This window comes from Stigmatopora nigra, chromosome 12 (assembly GCF_051989575.1).
Source record: "Stigmatopora nigra isolate UIUO_SnigA chromosome 12, RoL_Snig_1.1, whole genome shotgun sequence".
NCBI classification, from domain to species: domain Eukaryota; kingdom Metazoa; phylum Chordata; class Actinopteri; order Syngnathiformes; family Syngnathidae; genus Stigmatopora; species Stigmatopora nigra.
The window spans coordinates 592,689-608,633 of record NC_135519.1 but is presented as its reverse complement, the minus strand read 5'-3'; the positions used below and the strand labels follow the sequence as shown (position 1 = coordinate 608,633).

Below are 15,945 nucleotides of genomic sequence, written 5' to 3'. Positions count from 1 at the left end.
GTCCCTTCCTTGAAAGAGGGACACCCACCCTTAACTACAAAGAACGCAAGGAAGAAACCGAGAGGCTGGTTGGAAGATGGGCCTAACAGGACGAACCACATGGAATCGACAAGGGCAGGGGTGTCAAACACATTTTTTGTTGCAGGCCACATGGTAGTATCGATTACATCCGGAGGGCCGTTATGTCTTCCAACTGGGCTGCCAAAATTAATCAGTTAATAAATTGACAGCTTTCTCGTACTAACCGATAGATAATTTTTAGACATTCAAATGTGCAATTTTTTGTTGCAATTATTGATTTAAAATGAGGAAACAGGAAATAATCTACAATCTTCATTTGAGTTTCATCATTAAATAGAGAATCGGCATTTTTTTTTTTCCTGGGCCACGTAAAATAATGCTGCATTCCAGATATGGACCCCGGGCCGCCACTTTGACACCTGTGGACTAGGGCATTTGAAAAGCAAAATGAGCACATCAGAACTCCAGTTAGTGAGAAGATCCTCCGAAAGTCTGCTTATGCATGGGAACAGGCGACCAAATACAGGGGACTACGGATCCACCAGGGGAAGATGAAATGCGATCAGAGAGGCCAACAGCGGCTTTGCACCACAACAGCGGGTGAGACAAGAAGGACCAAGAGCCAGGTAGAAAACAACAGTGCCAATGGAACCAATGTTGCTGAAAGCTGGGAAGGCACATAGGAAGAATACTCCACGACGAAGGCTAGGCCCCAATGCGAAAACCAAGACCCAGTCCACACCATCTCACAGAGAAAAGAGCCAAAAGCAGAGACCAAGAAACCAGCAAGAAGGAATAAGATAAAATGGCCAAAATCAAATAAAGCAGAGACATTGCGCCCTTTGGACACAGACCTAAAGACCCTGAAGGAAAGGTTGCAGAGAGGTGTCGAAGCCAAGCTTAACCTGTTGGGGGATGCCATATACTAGACCTGTAGACACAGGTTCGGTGAAATTACCTTCAAGCAGATGACCACCCCAAGACACGAGGAGGAGGGAAAAGGAGATCACCTAGCTGAATGCATCAGCAAGTCTAGTAAACGGAAGCAAAAAAAGCGAGCCAGCTTCCACAAGGACCCCTTCAAGCACGCAAGGCACCTGGTGGAGAAGTCCGGACCACCAATGGCTCAGTTTAAAATTATACCCCCCAAACTGAGCAAATTTAGGCACGCGGTGAAGAAGGAAAAGTCCTTATCAGCACCGCGCCCCAATGGAGTCCCCTACAAGTTATAGAAAAACTGCCTCAAGGTTTTAGAGCTACTCTGGTACCTCACGAGAATTGTTTGTGAGAAGCAACCCATTGGAGTGGCAAAACGCTGTAGCGGTTTTCATCCCGAAGGAAGCAAATTCCAAATAAACTGGTCAATTCAGAAACATTGCCCTGCTGAACGTACGGGGTAAAATCTTCTAGGTGTTAGCGAGAAGGATGACCACCCTGCTTCTAGAGAATGGCTATAAGGATACCCACTACCAAAAAGCAGGAATCTTGGGATTTCAAGGGTGCGTAGAGCATCCTCCCATGTTCTGGGACCAGATCCAGAAGGCCAAGCGGGAGAAGATCATCCTGCATATCATTTGATTCCATCTCGCCAGTGCGTATGGATCTGTCCTACACCGGTTGATCAGTTACGCCTTGGAATTCTTCCAAATGCCTCCCTGCATCTAGAAGCTGGTAGCACTGTACTTCAGCGACCTGCATGTGCTTTGCCCTCCAAGAATTTACCACCGGGAGACAACAGCTAGAAGTGGGAATTGCAATGGGGTGCGTGATATCTCCAAACCTCTTTATGGCAGCCTTTGATGTAATCCTGGATGGTTGGAGGGATAAAGTTAGCATTTGGCCAGAGATTACCCCAATTTAAGAACTATATGGACGACGTCACTCATCTGCCTCCTTCAGACAACAGCATGCACATCTCGACTGCTGAAGAGGATGGACGAGTTGACATCGTGGGCCACGATGAAGATCAAACCTTCCAGATCCCGGAGTCTGTGCCTCAAAAGAGAAGTCACCATCTTTGTCGTCGGAGGTGAATGAATTCTACTCCTCTCTTAACAACCCATCAAAAGTCTTGGGAAGCAGTACATCACAGAGCTGTCTGATAAACAGATGGAGAGGACCATCATGAGACAACTTAGTGATGGCCTATCAAGAATGAACCAGAGCCAAATCCTGGAAACTTCAAGGTCTGGTGCTACCAGTTCATATTCTACAAAAGGGTAATGTGGCCCTTGAAAATGAGCAAGATCTCCTCATCTACTGGGAGCAAGATGGATGAAAAAGCCAATTCATTCATAAGGAAGTGGCTAGGTCTACCACGGCGCCTTTCCGAAACGGGCCTCTTTGGAAGGAATGCAGTGCAAATGCCACTGCAGTCTATCAGTCTAGGCTACACCAGGCCAAGAGAGACACTAAGGACCTTTTTTTATTGTTAAGGTGATGCAATAAGCTTCCGTAATATAAAAGTGTCCCAAGATACGAAGAATTTGAGATAGGAGGAAAATTCCGGGCAAATTTTGCCCTGAGATAAGAGAGAAATTTGAGACACGAGCATACAAGATGGTTCCCTGTACAGCCGTCCGGGTGGCCGAGGACGCGAGAAGCAGCTTATGAAAACATCATTGTTCTGTCTTTATCGCCGCACCTCCCTCACTTAAAGATATCTACGAGCACCGGGCTGAACAGATTGCATTTTTCACTAGAGATAGCGTGACCGAGTCGACAATCTGCAAATAAGCCAAGCGGAATCTCTATATACTTGAAAGAAAAGAAAGCATCTGAAAAAGAAATCAGCAAAACCATTCAGAATGAGTCATGGCTGGTTCGCTAATTAAAAAAAACAGTTTGTTCTGAGGCATGGAGAATGAAGTTTCGACTAGAAAGCCGCGGTTATTGCATTAAGTTTTAAATATAAAACAGTTATAGTATTACTATCTAATAAAAGTGCAAGAGAATTTTTTTTATTTTCATTAGTTTGTGCTTTAATATAAGGGAGTCCTCACCTCAAATTTCCTTTAATGTTCTGGGAACAGAGATGGGCTGTTATGTATAGGGCTGCCGCAGAGGCTATCAGTTCGAGTTTTTCTTCTGCTTTTAGCTGGTGACCTTTAAAGCCATCTGGGTAAATTTCGGGAAGGAAGTTGGTACTAATGTCGCCACAAATAAACCGAGGATGGATGATTATCTCTCTCAAAAGTGGAATGTTGTGGGTTACACCTATAATCAAAAGAAAGCTTCATTATATCAAGAAATGATTATAAATATAAGTATATTGTTACTTCTAAGCAAGACCTCTCTGCGCACACATCCTATGTCACCATTGTGTATTTCCATGTAATATTACCGTAAGATAAAAAAAAGTCTCTTTGCAATTGCTTGTTCATATTGTATTAGTTTTTGTGAGTATAACAGCATTGTAGTCATCCTTATGGCTGACATGTCAGCATAAACACCCAACTGTCTGACTGAATAATCAATCCTAGTCTTGTGATTGGGCTGACATGTCAGCAAAAATACTCAACTGTCCGACACTGATCAATTACCTTTTGCTCTGCAAATGACTGAAACGTATCTGTCCAAAGTCGTAGTGACAACTGTCAGTTTTGCCTGCATTTAGGACACACTCACTGGTCATTTCGACTAGAGTTGCAGGAACATCGCGTTGGACAGCACCCCACTGTAGGGACTCTCACTGTCCACCTTGCAGTCTGGTAATAAACCTATTTTCTATTTAAATTGATCTCACTCTTTCTTGACCTGCTCCTGAAGTTGTATTTTCAGACCTAACAGTTACCACGAGTGGTTCACCGAAATACAGACTTTATTCAACAGCTGCAATGCGACTGCTGCTCGCACAATCATTATGTTAGTGTGGCAGACGGTAGGTAGCTTCCCCACGGCCAAAATGTGCCAGCTCTAATGGGCTAAAATTACGTCCGCCTATATTTCTTACACAACCACCTAATCACCCCGGCGTAGTGAATAGTCACAGGCACCTTTCTGCAGGAGCATTAACTAATGGTGTTGTCGTATCTAAATATTCATGGAACTATTGCACTTTAGCCCTGCTTCTCTGTGAAGCAATACACTTAAATTCTTTGCCAGTGGTGTAAATTGAGTACCATGGCAGGGGTCTAAAACATATGTGAGTCAGAACCGGCAGGAGTGTCAAACATACAGCCAACGGGCCACAAGCACTTCCTGCCAGCAGCACCAGAAAGACCTTCATGACCTTATTCGATTCCGGTCCGGCCAACATCCCTCCCTCCGAAGATGGCAACATCTGACGGGGAAGTGCGAAAACGATCGGTGCCGTCTCTGCGGTGAAAAAGAAGAATCGGCCGAGCATCTCTGGCTGCGGAGCCCAGCACTTCAGAATGCCCGTTACGACCGCCGGCTGGGACTCTCCTTCGGAGAACTACGGAGCCTCCCACACGCGAGTCTAGCGCTTTTGAGGATTATCCTCAGGCGCCTTGGGTGACTCAACAACAACAACAACAACAACCAGCAGCACCAAAATCTAAAAAGCTTCAGGAAAAATCCCCCAAATTAAAAATTCATCAAATAGACCAAAAAAAAAGTGATTTACTTTGACACTACATTTGGAATGTAAAGTGGAATTGAGGTATTGTAATACACTGAATTAAAGTGAAGAAATGCACAAAATAGATTTAAAATTTTAAAAGCTAGCTACCCAATTGCTAGTGAAATAGCATTAGCATCAAAGCCGTATTCCGACGGTAACATTGTTAAAAGATGCATGATGGAGGCGGCTGAACTCGTATGTAGCGAGAAGCGACAAGCTATTGCCAATATAACCGGATTTCGAACTATCGGCAGATTTAGAAAGCCAATTGAAACAGAGTCATCTCATTTATTGCATTTTGCGTTGCAAGTGATGATCAATAAATTCTAAGTTAAATTTAAAATGTCACAATGTTCTTGTGCGTCTTCACACCAAAACCAAGGAAAGAAGATATTTTGATTATTTCTAGGTGAGTATACATGACCGGATGTTTCGCCAAAAGACCTTTGGCCAACGGTTGTTTGGGCGACAGACAGTTTGCTGAACGGACGTTTGGTCGACCGGACATTTGGTCGACCGGACGTTCGGAAGCACGGCAGCAGACAGAAGAGACATGCAGAGAGTGATCAACACCGCCCAGAAGATCATCGGCTGCTCCCTGCCCTCACTGCATGACATTGCCTCACTCCCTTAGCAGACATTGTTAAGGGGATTACAGAAGCACATCACTCTTGCAAATAAGAGCATATCACCTGTTCCAGTAAGTGGGTTTGGGCAACCTAGTGTTCCTAGTCGGCCATCTCTTAATTAACTCCCTGGTGGTCTCGAGCTTTCCGGACTTCTCCACCAGGTGCCTTGTGTGCTTGAAGGGGTCCTTGTGGAAGCTGGCTCGCTCTTTTTGCTTTCGTTTGCTAGACTTGCTGATGCGTTCAGCTAGGTGATCTCCTTTTCCCTCCTCCTCGTGTCTTGGGGTGGTCGTCTGCTTGAAGGTAATTTCACCGAACCTGTGTCTACAGGAATAGTATATGGCATATACTAGCACCACTGAATTCTGGCAACATATGTTCACTCTCCTGTAGGCCGATTAAGTCCTGTGTCCCGAGTTCTCCGTGGTGCTCGGCGATTACTTCATTCAAATCTGTCTCGTCAACCTCCAGCCCTAAGGAATTTCCAAGCGACATGATCAACGAGTTCATCATGTGCAGCAGGAGCTGCTGTTTCAAAGTCTCTTTTAGCGGAAGCTGGCCACAATTTTTTTCCATGCTGAATTAAGAGTTCGTTGTGTGACGCCCTGACATGCATTGTTAATAATTTTCAAGCAATAGAAAATATTAAAGTGCTCTTTCCAAAATTCACAAAGTGTTAGCTCTGTCATCTGTCACATCGAAGCATTTCTTGAATAAATACTTTGTGTACAATTTCTTAAAATTTGAAATGACTTGTTGGTCCATAGGCTAGAGGTGTGGCGTGGTGTTGGGCGGTAGAGAGAGCACCTTGATAAATTTATATTCATCCACAATTTCCTCTTCGAGACCAGGAGGATGACCAGGGGTAATGTCGAGGACCAGGAGACATTTCATTGGCAGGCTTTTCTCTGTCAAATATGTTTTGACTGCCGGACCAAAGCACAGATTAACCCATTCTGTGAATAAATGACGCGTAATCCAAGATTTGGAATTAGCGGTTTAGTGGGAGGGTGGGCAAATGCAAAGTCCGCCCAGTGATCGTAGAGATATTTTATACATGAAAGAGATGCAAAAAAGACGGTGCCATGGCCACCTGGCTTGGTCGCATCACGAAATTTTGATCGGAACTCGCGCGAATTATTCGATCGAAATTTTTGTCGTAAAACAAGAATGTCGTATGACGGCGCGGTCGTATCACAAGGTTCGAATGTATTGTTTTTTGTCAATACATTGGACGCCTTGTCCGATAGGGCGCTAGCATGATACTAGGCTAGTGTATGTTATGGTAGCCGCTAGGGTACCTATGTTATGCTATCCGCTAACATGACACTAGGCTAGTGTATGTTAAGCTAGCCGCTAGTGTACCTATGTTATGCTAGCCGCTAGCATATGTTATGCTAGCCGCTAGCATATGTTATGCTAGCCACTAGCATATGTTATGCTAGCCACTAGCATATGCTATGCTCGCCGCTAGCATATGTTATGCTAACCACTAACGTATGTTATGCTATCTGCTAGCACATGTTATGCTATCTGCTAGCCTATGTGAGACTTAGCACTAGTGTCTTTTCTAAAGACAGCACGAGCACACTTGACCTCAGTCATCCACAATCCATTGTAACTCGCAATATTCGTCACTCCCCAATCCTTTGATTCTCCTCGCGGTTATATTGGCGACGACAATTCATTCAAAATCATCACGTAACTCGTGCGAGGATGCCCGCCCGAACTACAATCTTGGCCGTCCGTTAGCAATCTGTGAGCAAAGCTGTTAAATTGTGTTCGATCCATGGCTTCAGTCCATTTTCCAAGCGTTCACACCTGCATTGTGTTGTCATTCACACCAGGTATTTCTTCTGTATAGCTCTGATATGCTGTGTATTTGAATATTAGACTGTTTTTGAGGGTTAAAAGCGCTGCAAGCAAGGTCAAACACCTTGCCACTTCCCAGGGATGCTTTGAATGGATTTACCGTAATGCTTGGAATACGCGGGAGGCTATTTTTAGGGTGAACATCCGCCGGGTTGATCGCAAAAAGTAGCATGCCGGCAAGAAATAAATGCAGTCACTCAAGCGGCTAGGGCCATACAAAAATTGAATTTAGTGCAAAGACAAAATGCACCGACCGATTGGGCGCATCTACCATTTTAGAGAAAATGTTAGACTTTTAAGTGGGCCCTATAGGTGTGAAAATACAGCACTTTAAAACGAACCTAAAATCACCTTTAACATATTTTTGCAAAATGCAAATTGAATCTACATACCTCTGATGACATAATTATCCAGCGCCTCCTTCATCTTCGCAAGGGCTTCTGCTCTAGTAGCGCCATGGGTTACTAACTACAAACAGATACGAGATGAAATCGGAAACTGTATTGCTTTTCATAATATACTTTGTCTTTTTGACTATGGGGTAAAAATGTAAGGTACCTTGTATTTAATGACTAACCTTAGAAATCATGGGATCATAATAGATGCTGATATCACTTCCCTCCTGGATGCCACTGTCAACCCGGACCTATAAGTAACACAAACTTAATTTAAAATATGAAATCTGCTATGTGAGGAGTTATCGGTGTATGCAATGCATAATTAAGGGAATTTTCATAAAAACTACACAACCTACATTGTTAAGACTGATTGGCTCTTGGTATTGGGTCAACCTTCCAATAGAGGGAAGGCCAAATGACTTGTAAGGGTCCTAAAAAGAGCAAAATTAAAATATGAAGTACCACTTTTGACAAATTTATATAAAAGTTTTGAAACCTGCATATATTGACATTAAAGAATAGTGTTTGACTATATGCAAAATACAAAAATATAAACAACATATCTGTGCTGTGATTGTACCTCTGTGACATATGCTCTTCATCTCATCCCAATTTCTGAACCATGCATGTTTTTTCTAAATGTGGGAGGAAACCCAAGCAGGCCCAGGGAGAGCGTGCAAACTTCACACAAATGGACGTGACTTGGATTTGAACCAAGGTAGGTAGAAATAGCACTCGTTGCCATCGGCTAAAAATACGATGCGCCGTATGGTCATGAAAATACGGTAATTTTGCTTATTGCCTTTTATTTTAATGACAAAGTTTCGGGCTAAAATTATACGAAGACTTTTATTTGTTTGATAAAAATGACCATCTAAAGTATTTCAACATTGCAAGTTCTCCCAGAGAGAATGAATTTTTATTGGACGCCTATGGCAGTCAATGGCAGCAGCCGATGTGTTAAATGAGTGCTCTAATGAAGGTTCATTGGACGCCTATGACAGTCAATGGCAGCAGCCGATGTTTTAAATGAGTGCTCTTATTGATATTTAATATCTAATAGATATTAAACTCACTCATGATTATAATTTTGAGAGCTGGTTTCAACAGTAGATATTTAGATATTAAACTCACTTTCACTCATGATTATAATTTTGAGAGCTGGTTTCAACAGTAGATATTTAGATATTAAACTCACTCACTCATGATTATAATTTTGAGAGCTGGTTTCAATAGTAGATATTTAGATAATGAACTCACGCTCATGATTATAATTTTGAGAGCTGGTTTCAACAGTAAACTTTCTGTCATAATTTGAACCCGTTCTACCAAACATCCAGGCGGCCAAACGTCCGGGTGACCCAACGTCCGGTCACGAGATAGATGTATGAGATGTTACCATGGACTGTACAGAAGAAATAGAAATTGCAGAGTAATGTAAGTTGGAATGTTCACTTGCTACAAATTTAAGCAGTTTTTTAACAGTTTATTTTCCTTTTTACTGGTCAGACATGAAAGCCAGTTTTTTACTCTCTGCTTTCTTGATGCCATAGTTAAGGCATTTGACTGGTATGTATTTTTTATGTCAGTTTAGAGTGGAATTGTTCACTTCTGAAACCAGAGAAGCCATATCCAGTGGCCAGTATCAGGTTTTAGTTTCGCAGCAGCATGTGCTCAAAGAATGAGTTCAACTGACAACATGAATGTTCTGAATGACCAGGTTATTCCATCGATGGATTAATCTGAGGTGATGACACGGGCTAGATTAAACTTATTTTTGGGGGGTCTGCATCGCAATCCAAGTTCATTTAAATGTGTTTATGTTATGTTACGAGCGAGTTGCCTTGCAAAAAATCTTCCCCCTCCTCCCCCCACCTCTCTCTCTGTCCCTTTCGATCTCCCCTACGCAAAATCTGTCTAAAATAACAATGACAAAATAACAATGACAAAATAACAATGACATGTCTAAAATAACAATGACAAAATAACAATGACATTTCATAGAACTCTAATTGTGAAAGACTGGATATGGGGGCATGAGACATCATTTTCCAACAAGGAATGGTCCTAATACGAGACGAATTCTACTTCCCGGGCAAGTAAGCAAGTGGTCATGCTTTATCCTATTGTGAGGACATGTGTGCATCATTTTGGGTATGTTTTGAAGGGAAGGCAAAAGCAAAGAACCCTCGATAGATTGCATCTGAAAGTCAGGGTGGAGGCGGGGCAAATAGAGCCAACCCGGGAGAAGAAAGGTATAAACATTAAAAACAAAGTTAGAATTAAGTTTAGTGCAAGGTTAGATTAAACTTATTTTTGGGGGGTCTGCATCGCAATCCAAGTTCATTTAAATGTGTTTATGTTATGTTACGAGCGAGTTGCCTTGCAAAAAATCTTCCCCCTCCACCCCCCACCTCTCTCTCTCTGTCCCTTTCGCTCTCCCCTACGCAAAATCTGTCTAATTTTAGTACTATCAAACACATTTTAGTACTATTAAACCCCTAGATCAGGGGTGGCCAACCAGTCAGAGACCAAGAGCCACATTTTTTACTGTGTTAGCGCAAAGAGCCACATCACACAGATTTATTGTAAATGTCACACACCAGCATAGTAATGACGTAAATTGACTCCTACAGTACTAACAGCACAGGCCAGTCATTATCAACAATGAACATTGTGTGCACTGTCTCACACAGACAAACTCTCAGTTCAACCAAGTCCACAAACAAAAATATGATAATTTACAATAGCGTTTTTCTTTTTCTATGCATGTTACTTAGTGGGACTTGTCATAAAATCAGAGCCTATTTTTGCGCAACGTTCGCTCCTTGTGAGCTGTCATTTATTATGAATGGCTTTTAACTAGCGCGCCCACCACGTGGGTGTACACCTCGCTCTCCTATTGGCTGCTCCCGGCTGAGCACTCTCGCCTTGGTCTGCCTCGCAGGGGGTGTGGCTTTTTCAGCCGACGCTCGATCTTTGGGATACTTTTTGTGTGCGCGACGCCGTTCATTGTCACTTCTGGTTCACGGGAGCTCTCCCACTCTGTTAAAAACGTTTACTCAAATGACCTTGCTCCTACTGGGAAACTTTGAGGTATTTTCATCCCAAGCACATGCGCATTGGACGAAAATACTGTATTGAACTCAAGCGAAGCGCACACGCAAATAAAAATAAAACACAAATACAAACTTTGATATGGACGTAGGAGCCGCATGAAACCGGGCAAAGAGCCGCATGCAGCTCGGGAGCCGCCGGTTGGCCACCCCTGCCCTAGATATTTGTTACTTGGTTAATAGATGGCAAATTAGAACAAATAAAAATGTTTTTTTTCCAATCCAATATCATGTTTTTGGCTTCTTCAGAGGGTTGGAACAAATTATTTGTTTTGAGTTAAATTCTATGGGAAACGTTCGTTTGAGTTACAAGTAAATCGACATACGAGCTCAGAACACATTAAGCTCGTATCTTGAGGTACCACTGTAGTTTCATACAACGACTGGCGTGCAGCGTCGCACGAGTTGTGCCGAATTGGAATGGATTGTCGATGAATGGGCCAGCGTCAGCAACCCTGTAGATTGAGCTTTTGTCAAAGCTGGAATGACAATTATGAAACCCCACAGCGACAACTCTGACCCTGACAATGTGATAGAACGCAGTATTGTTGGCGAACTCGCCTACGAGGCCAAACTCTTTGTAGGATACAGAAGATGAGACTTTTGACAGATTTGTAGATGTTTGAATGCTTTGACTTATATTACCGCATATACACATTACGTTGATAAAACTAAATCAAATTGTTTTGCTCTTTCTGCCATTTTTTTAAACATATGCTAGCATTGCGTTGGCCATACAGACAGTTGAGGGCCGAAAAAACATAGCAGTAGATTTCAATATTATCGCAGCTAAAACTACAACAATATGTATTTTATTTCATATTAAATGTTATTTCAGGCAGCCCGGTGCCACAAGTGGCTAGCGCAGGGGTAGGCAAACTATTCCACAAAGGGCCGCAGTGGGTGATGGTTTTCATTCCAACTCATTGAGAAGGCACGTTTTCACCAATCTAGTGTCCTACAAGTGCATTCAGTGGATTGCAGTCAGTTCTTGTTTTCTGCAGAAATGTCATTGGTTAAACTTTCTGTGCTATATTGGTTGGAACAAAAACATGCACCCTCAGCGGCCTTCGAAGATCGTTTTGCCGATCCCTGGGTTAGCTCATCGGCCTCACAGCTCTGGGGTCGTGGGTTCAAATCCAGGTAATGTCGATCTGTGTGGAGTTTGCATGTTCTTCCCGTCCTGTGTGGGTTTCCTCCGGGTACTCCGGTTTCCTCTCACATATAGAAAGAAACATGCATGGTAGGCTGATTGTACATTCTAAATTGCCCCTAGGTATGAGCGTAAGCGTGCATGGTTTTATATATTTATATATTTATATATTTATATATATATATATATATATATATATATATATATATATATATATATATATATATATATATATATATATATATATATATATATATATATATATATATATATATATATATATATATATATATATATATATATATATATATATATATATATATATATATATATATATATATATATATATATATATATATATACACATATATATATATATATATTTTGGTACGAGATTTCAAACCATCTATTTTCAAACACCATTTACTAATTAATGGGATGAAATAGAATCTACTTTTCCACTTTCCAATAGTCACGACAGAACATTCTAATGGCATAAAGAGGAGTGAAAATGCTCAATATTGGATGGCATTTTAGGTTTGTCTGTGGAAAAGACTTGGCACTGTAAGAGTTATCTGGATTTCAAAAAATAAATTTTCAAGTGTATCAGTAAAGGATGTGCGCATTAGAGAGCAAGCAATTCAAACCTCAGCATAGATGCGGCTCTCCAAAGCCCACCCATTTATTGGAATATCTTCTTGTTTGTGCAGCAGTGGGTAACCCATGGCAACTCGGATCATCTCTTCAACCAGATCAAGACCAGTAATGCACTCTGTTACTGGGTGTTCAACCTAGAGTCAAAAGACAAAAGAAATAGTCACGGTTATCAGATTGAGGATTTAATCCCTGTCGGTTTCCGACCTTCCTGTGGGGATTTTGGATGTTCTCCACATGCCTGCGAAGGTATTTCCGTTTTGTACTCCAGTTTCCTCCCACATCCAAAATACATAAAAATTAGGAGTATTGAATACTCTAAACCAGGAGTGCTCAACCTTTCTCCGCACAAGATTTCCAAGGAAACAATCTCCCGCGATCTTTGTTCTGGGCCACCAACAAAGCAGGTATGTATGCTGATAAAATTTTATCATTGCATGAGCTAATACGTTTTTTTTCTACTTTGTGGTTCGTATTCGTTTTAGTGAGTATTAAAATAAAGTTGTTTCATGTTGAGGTGCAGAAAGTAAGTGTGACTCAAATGTACATAAAAATCTTTCAAAATATTCTATAACCCTGTTTTCCTTTCTAATACGTAAACTCCTGCTTATACCGAAACCAGATAGAATTTGTTTAATGAAATATATTTGTCAGTGTTAAAATATCTCAACACTGAAAATTATTATTATTGCTCTGCAAATCATCTTTGATTCACTTTTTACTCTTCTCACTCCCCATCATCCAAGTTTAATCACCAGGAATCAAATAAACTCCAAAATCCAAAATTATTCCAAAATCTAATTTTTCACTGACCAAAAGTTGATGTCTGCGGACCTAGTAAAAACTTCCGGCACACGTGATGTAAAAGTAAGCAATGAAACATTTTAATTTTTATTTTTATTTTATGCCTTTTCCCCTAATAAAACTTAAATCTACTAAAATTGTGTGAATAGCAACATTGTGCTCACATAGACTTAAAGTCACCAAAAGTTGATGCCCTTGAAACCAAACAACTTGTACGTAACATAAAAAAGAGAAAATGTCATAAAGACACTCAAAATTAAGTTATTCTAACCTTGCACTAAACTTAATTCTAGATTTTACATTTTTATACCTTTCATCTCCCAGGTTGGCTCTATTTGCCCTGCCTCAGCCCTGACTTTCAGATGCAACCTATTGAGGGTTGTTTGCTTTTGTCTTTCTTTGAAATATTCCCAAGATGATGCACACACATTTCCTCATAATAGGATAATGCATGACCACTTGCCAACAAGATAGTATATACTCCTCTTGTATTAGCGATCGCTCTGCCATTCGCATTGACTAACGGGGGGAAAAACAGTGAAAAATGCAACGCTCCGCCCAGTGCTCGTAGAGACATTACACGAGGGAGTTGCGACCAGAAAGACAGTGTCCATGATGTTCTTATGAGCAGCCTCTCGCGTGCACTGTCTGGTCGTATCTCAAAATTAGTCTCGTATCTCAAGATAAATATTTGCTAAAAAATGTACTCGTATCTCAAATTGCTCGTATGTTGAGGTACTACTGTAATCCAAATACTAGTGTTGCTCAGTGATAGGAAAATTAGGTACTTGTACTGTGAAATAATTAGATAAGCCAGTATGATATATTATTAATTGGAAGCTCTTGTTTTACATCTTTTCATTTAGACTTGATTTTACAGTCAGGTAAGACTCATGACGAACAGTCCGATGAATATAACAGTAGGAAAATGTAATTACATAGGATTGTTAACTTACCATATTAACTTGCACATAAGCCACCCCTGCATATAAGCCGCAACCTTAAGATTGCCTTTAAAATTGTCAATTTTTTTTCACGGCCCTGATTCACAATTTTCACCGCCATATTCATGGTTTTAATGGGGGGTACAAAAGTGAGTGTATCTTACATAAAGCCTGTATGTCAGGAAATTACTGTATTTTTGAATAAATGACTATCAGCCGCATTGTCTTGCATCATGACGTCATGGCGCCATTGCGCTATGACATCATTGTGCCATTGCGTTGTCAAATTGCAGTTTTGTGCATATCGTGCATATAGGCCACACTCTCAATTAAGTTATCTCTTTGGCTTACAAAAGCGGCTTATATGTGAGTAAATACGGGAATACAAATTAATCCATTCACACCCTCTGAAAAAAAAACCCACAAAAACCGGATATTACAATGCAAAACTATTTTTGTATTTGTTCTAATTCAACCACCTACTGACAAAGTAACAAATGCGTATCTTGTGGTTATGATCTTCAATACTAAAATGTGACATTACTCATTGCAGATTTACCACGGATGTGCTTATCTTCGCACTCTGCTACTGTTATTAATTGCATCTTCACATCCTTTATTTCTATCAAGATGTAAAAATGTTTGATTTAGGTTTTTACATGTTTTAGTTTCTAAACAATGTACATACATGATACTCAAATGAAGGTGAAGGCAAGCCATACGCATTTGTCATATAGGTTTTATTACGTATTATATTATATATTTTTTATAATATTGTTGTAATTATTATAATATCCAAATGTGCTTTACACCTTCATTCCTACATTGATAAAACTCACTACTATTAGCGTTCTTTGATGCCATTCTCTTTAAGGAAATGCAAGCGAATAAACACACCAGGATAACTTTTCTCCAGGAGAAATACCTTCTTGCATTTGCCTTAAAGACCACAATGGCAGAATAGAATGTCTGTGCTGAAGCTCTCACTTGACTTCAAATCAAAAGCCTTTATTGTCATCATACACAGCTGTGTATTACGAAATTGGTGGTGCTACCCCATAAAGCCCGTTTTCCCAGTACAAGAACATAAATAAGTAATATAAAAATATGAAGAGTCAGATCCTGTTAAGTTAAATTTGAAAATATTGCACATTGTTATTGCACACCCCGAAGTTATTGGACAGAGGGCATTGTGTGTCGTGCTAAGGCAAGTTCAGAGTCTTGATGGCTATGGGAAAAAACTGTTCTTAAGTCTATTTGTCTGTGCCTTGTGAGACTTGTAGAGTCTGCCAGAGGGCAGCAGCTGGAAGAGGTTGTGACCAGGGGGTATTGGTCCCTCCCTGATTGTTACCTCTGCTGAGGTAGCGAGGCCTGGCAATTTCATACAGTGAGGGTAAGGAGCAGCCGATGATCTTCTGGGCGATGTTGATCACTCTCTGCATGGCGTTTCTGTCTGCTGCCATGGTTCCAGCGTAACACAGTAATGCAGTATGCCAGGATGCTCTCCACAGTGGTTACCAGTGGGCTTGATGACGTCAGGTATCCATAACAGCAGAATGCCAAATTACGAGTCCATAACTATCACTTATTTGGGTCTTTTGCCGAGTAAACGCACCTTATGGAGAAGCACTACCAATTTCGTCATGCGTCAGTGACGAGACTATACTTGGGCTTGTGACGATAACATTTTGGGTTTTAATCCAGTCTAAAACTAAAACCTCAGACCATCAGACTAAAATATAATTGATAATTAAAACAAATCTCAAAGTACT

General features: G+C 40.9%; 1 protein-coding gene across 5 annotated transcripts in view; it reads right to left on the bottom strand.

Annotated features, from left to right (window-relative positions):
* Positions 1–15,945, bottom strand: part of pcca (propionyl-CoA carboxylase subunit alpha) — an 85,596-nt gene that overhangs the window by 18,587 nt on the left and 51,064 nt on the right. For all 5 annotated transcript variants that reach the window (XM_077728943.1, XM_077728940.1, XM_077728941.1 and 2 more), the window contains 5 exons: positions 12,419–12,562; positions 7,859–7,933; positions 7,682–7,750; positions 7,497–7,572; positions 3,024–3,237 (listed from right to left, as the gene is read on the bottom strand). In XM_077728943.1, the coding sequence (XP_077585069.1) occupies positions 3,024–3,237; positions 7,497–7,572; positions 7,682–7,750; positions 7,859–7,933; positions 12,419–12,562 (578 nt within the window). The remainder of the gene's footprint in view (positions 1–3,023; positions 3,238–7,496; positions 7,573–7,681; positions 7,751–7,858; positions 7,934–12,418; positions 12,563–15,945) is intronic.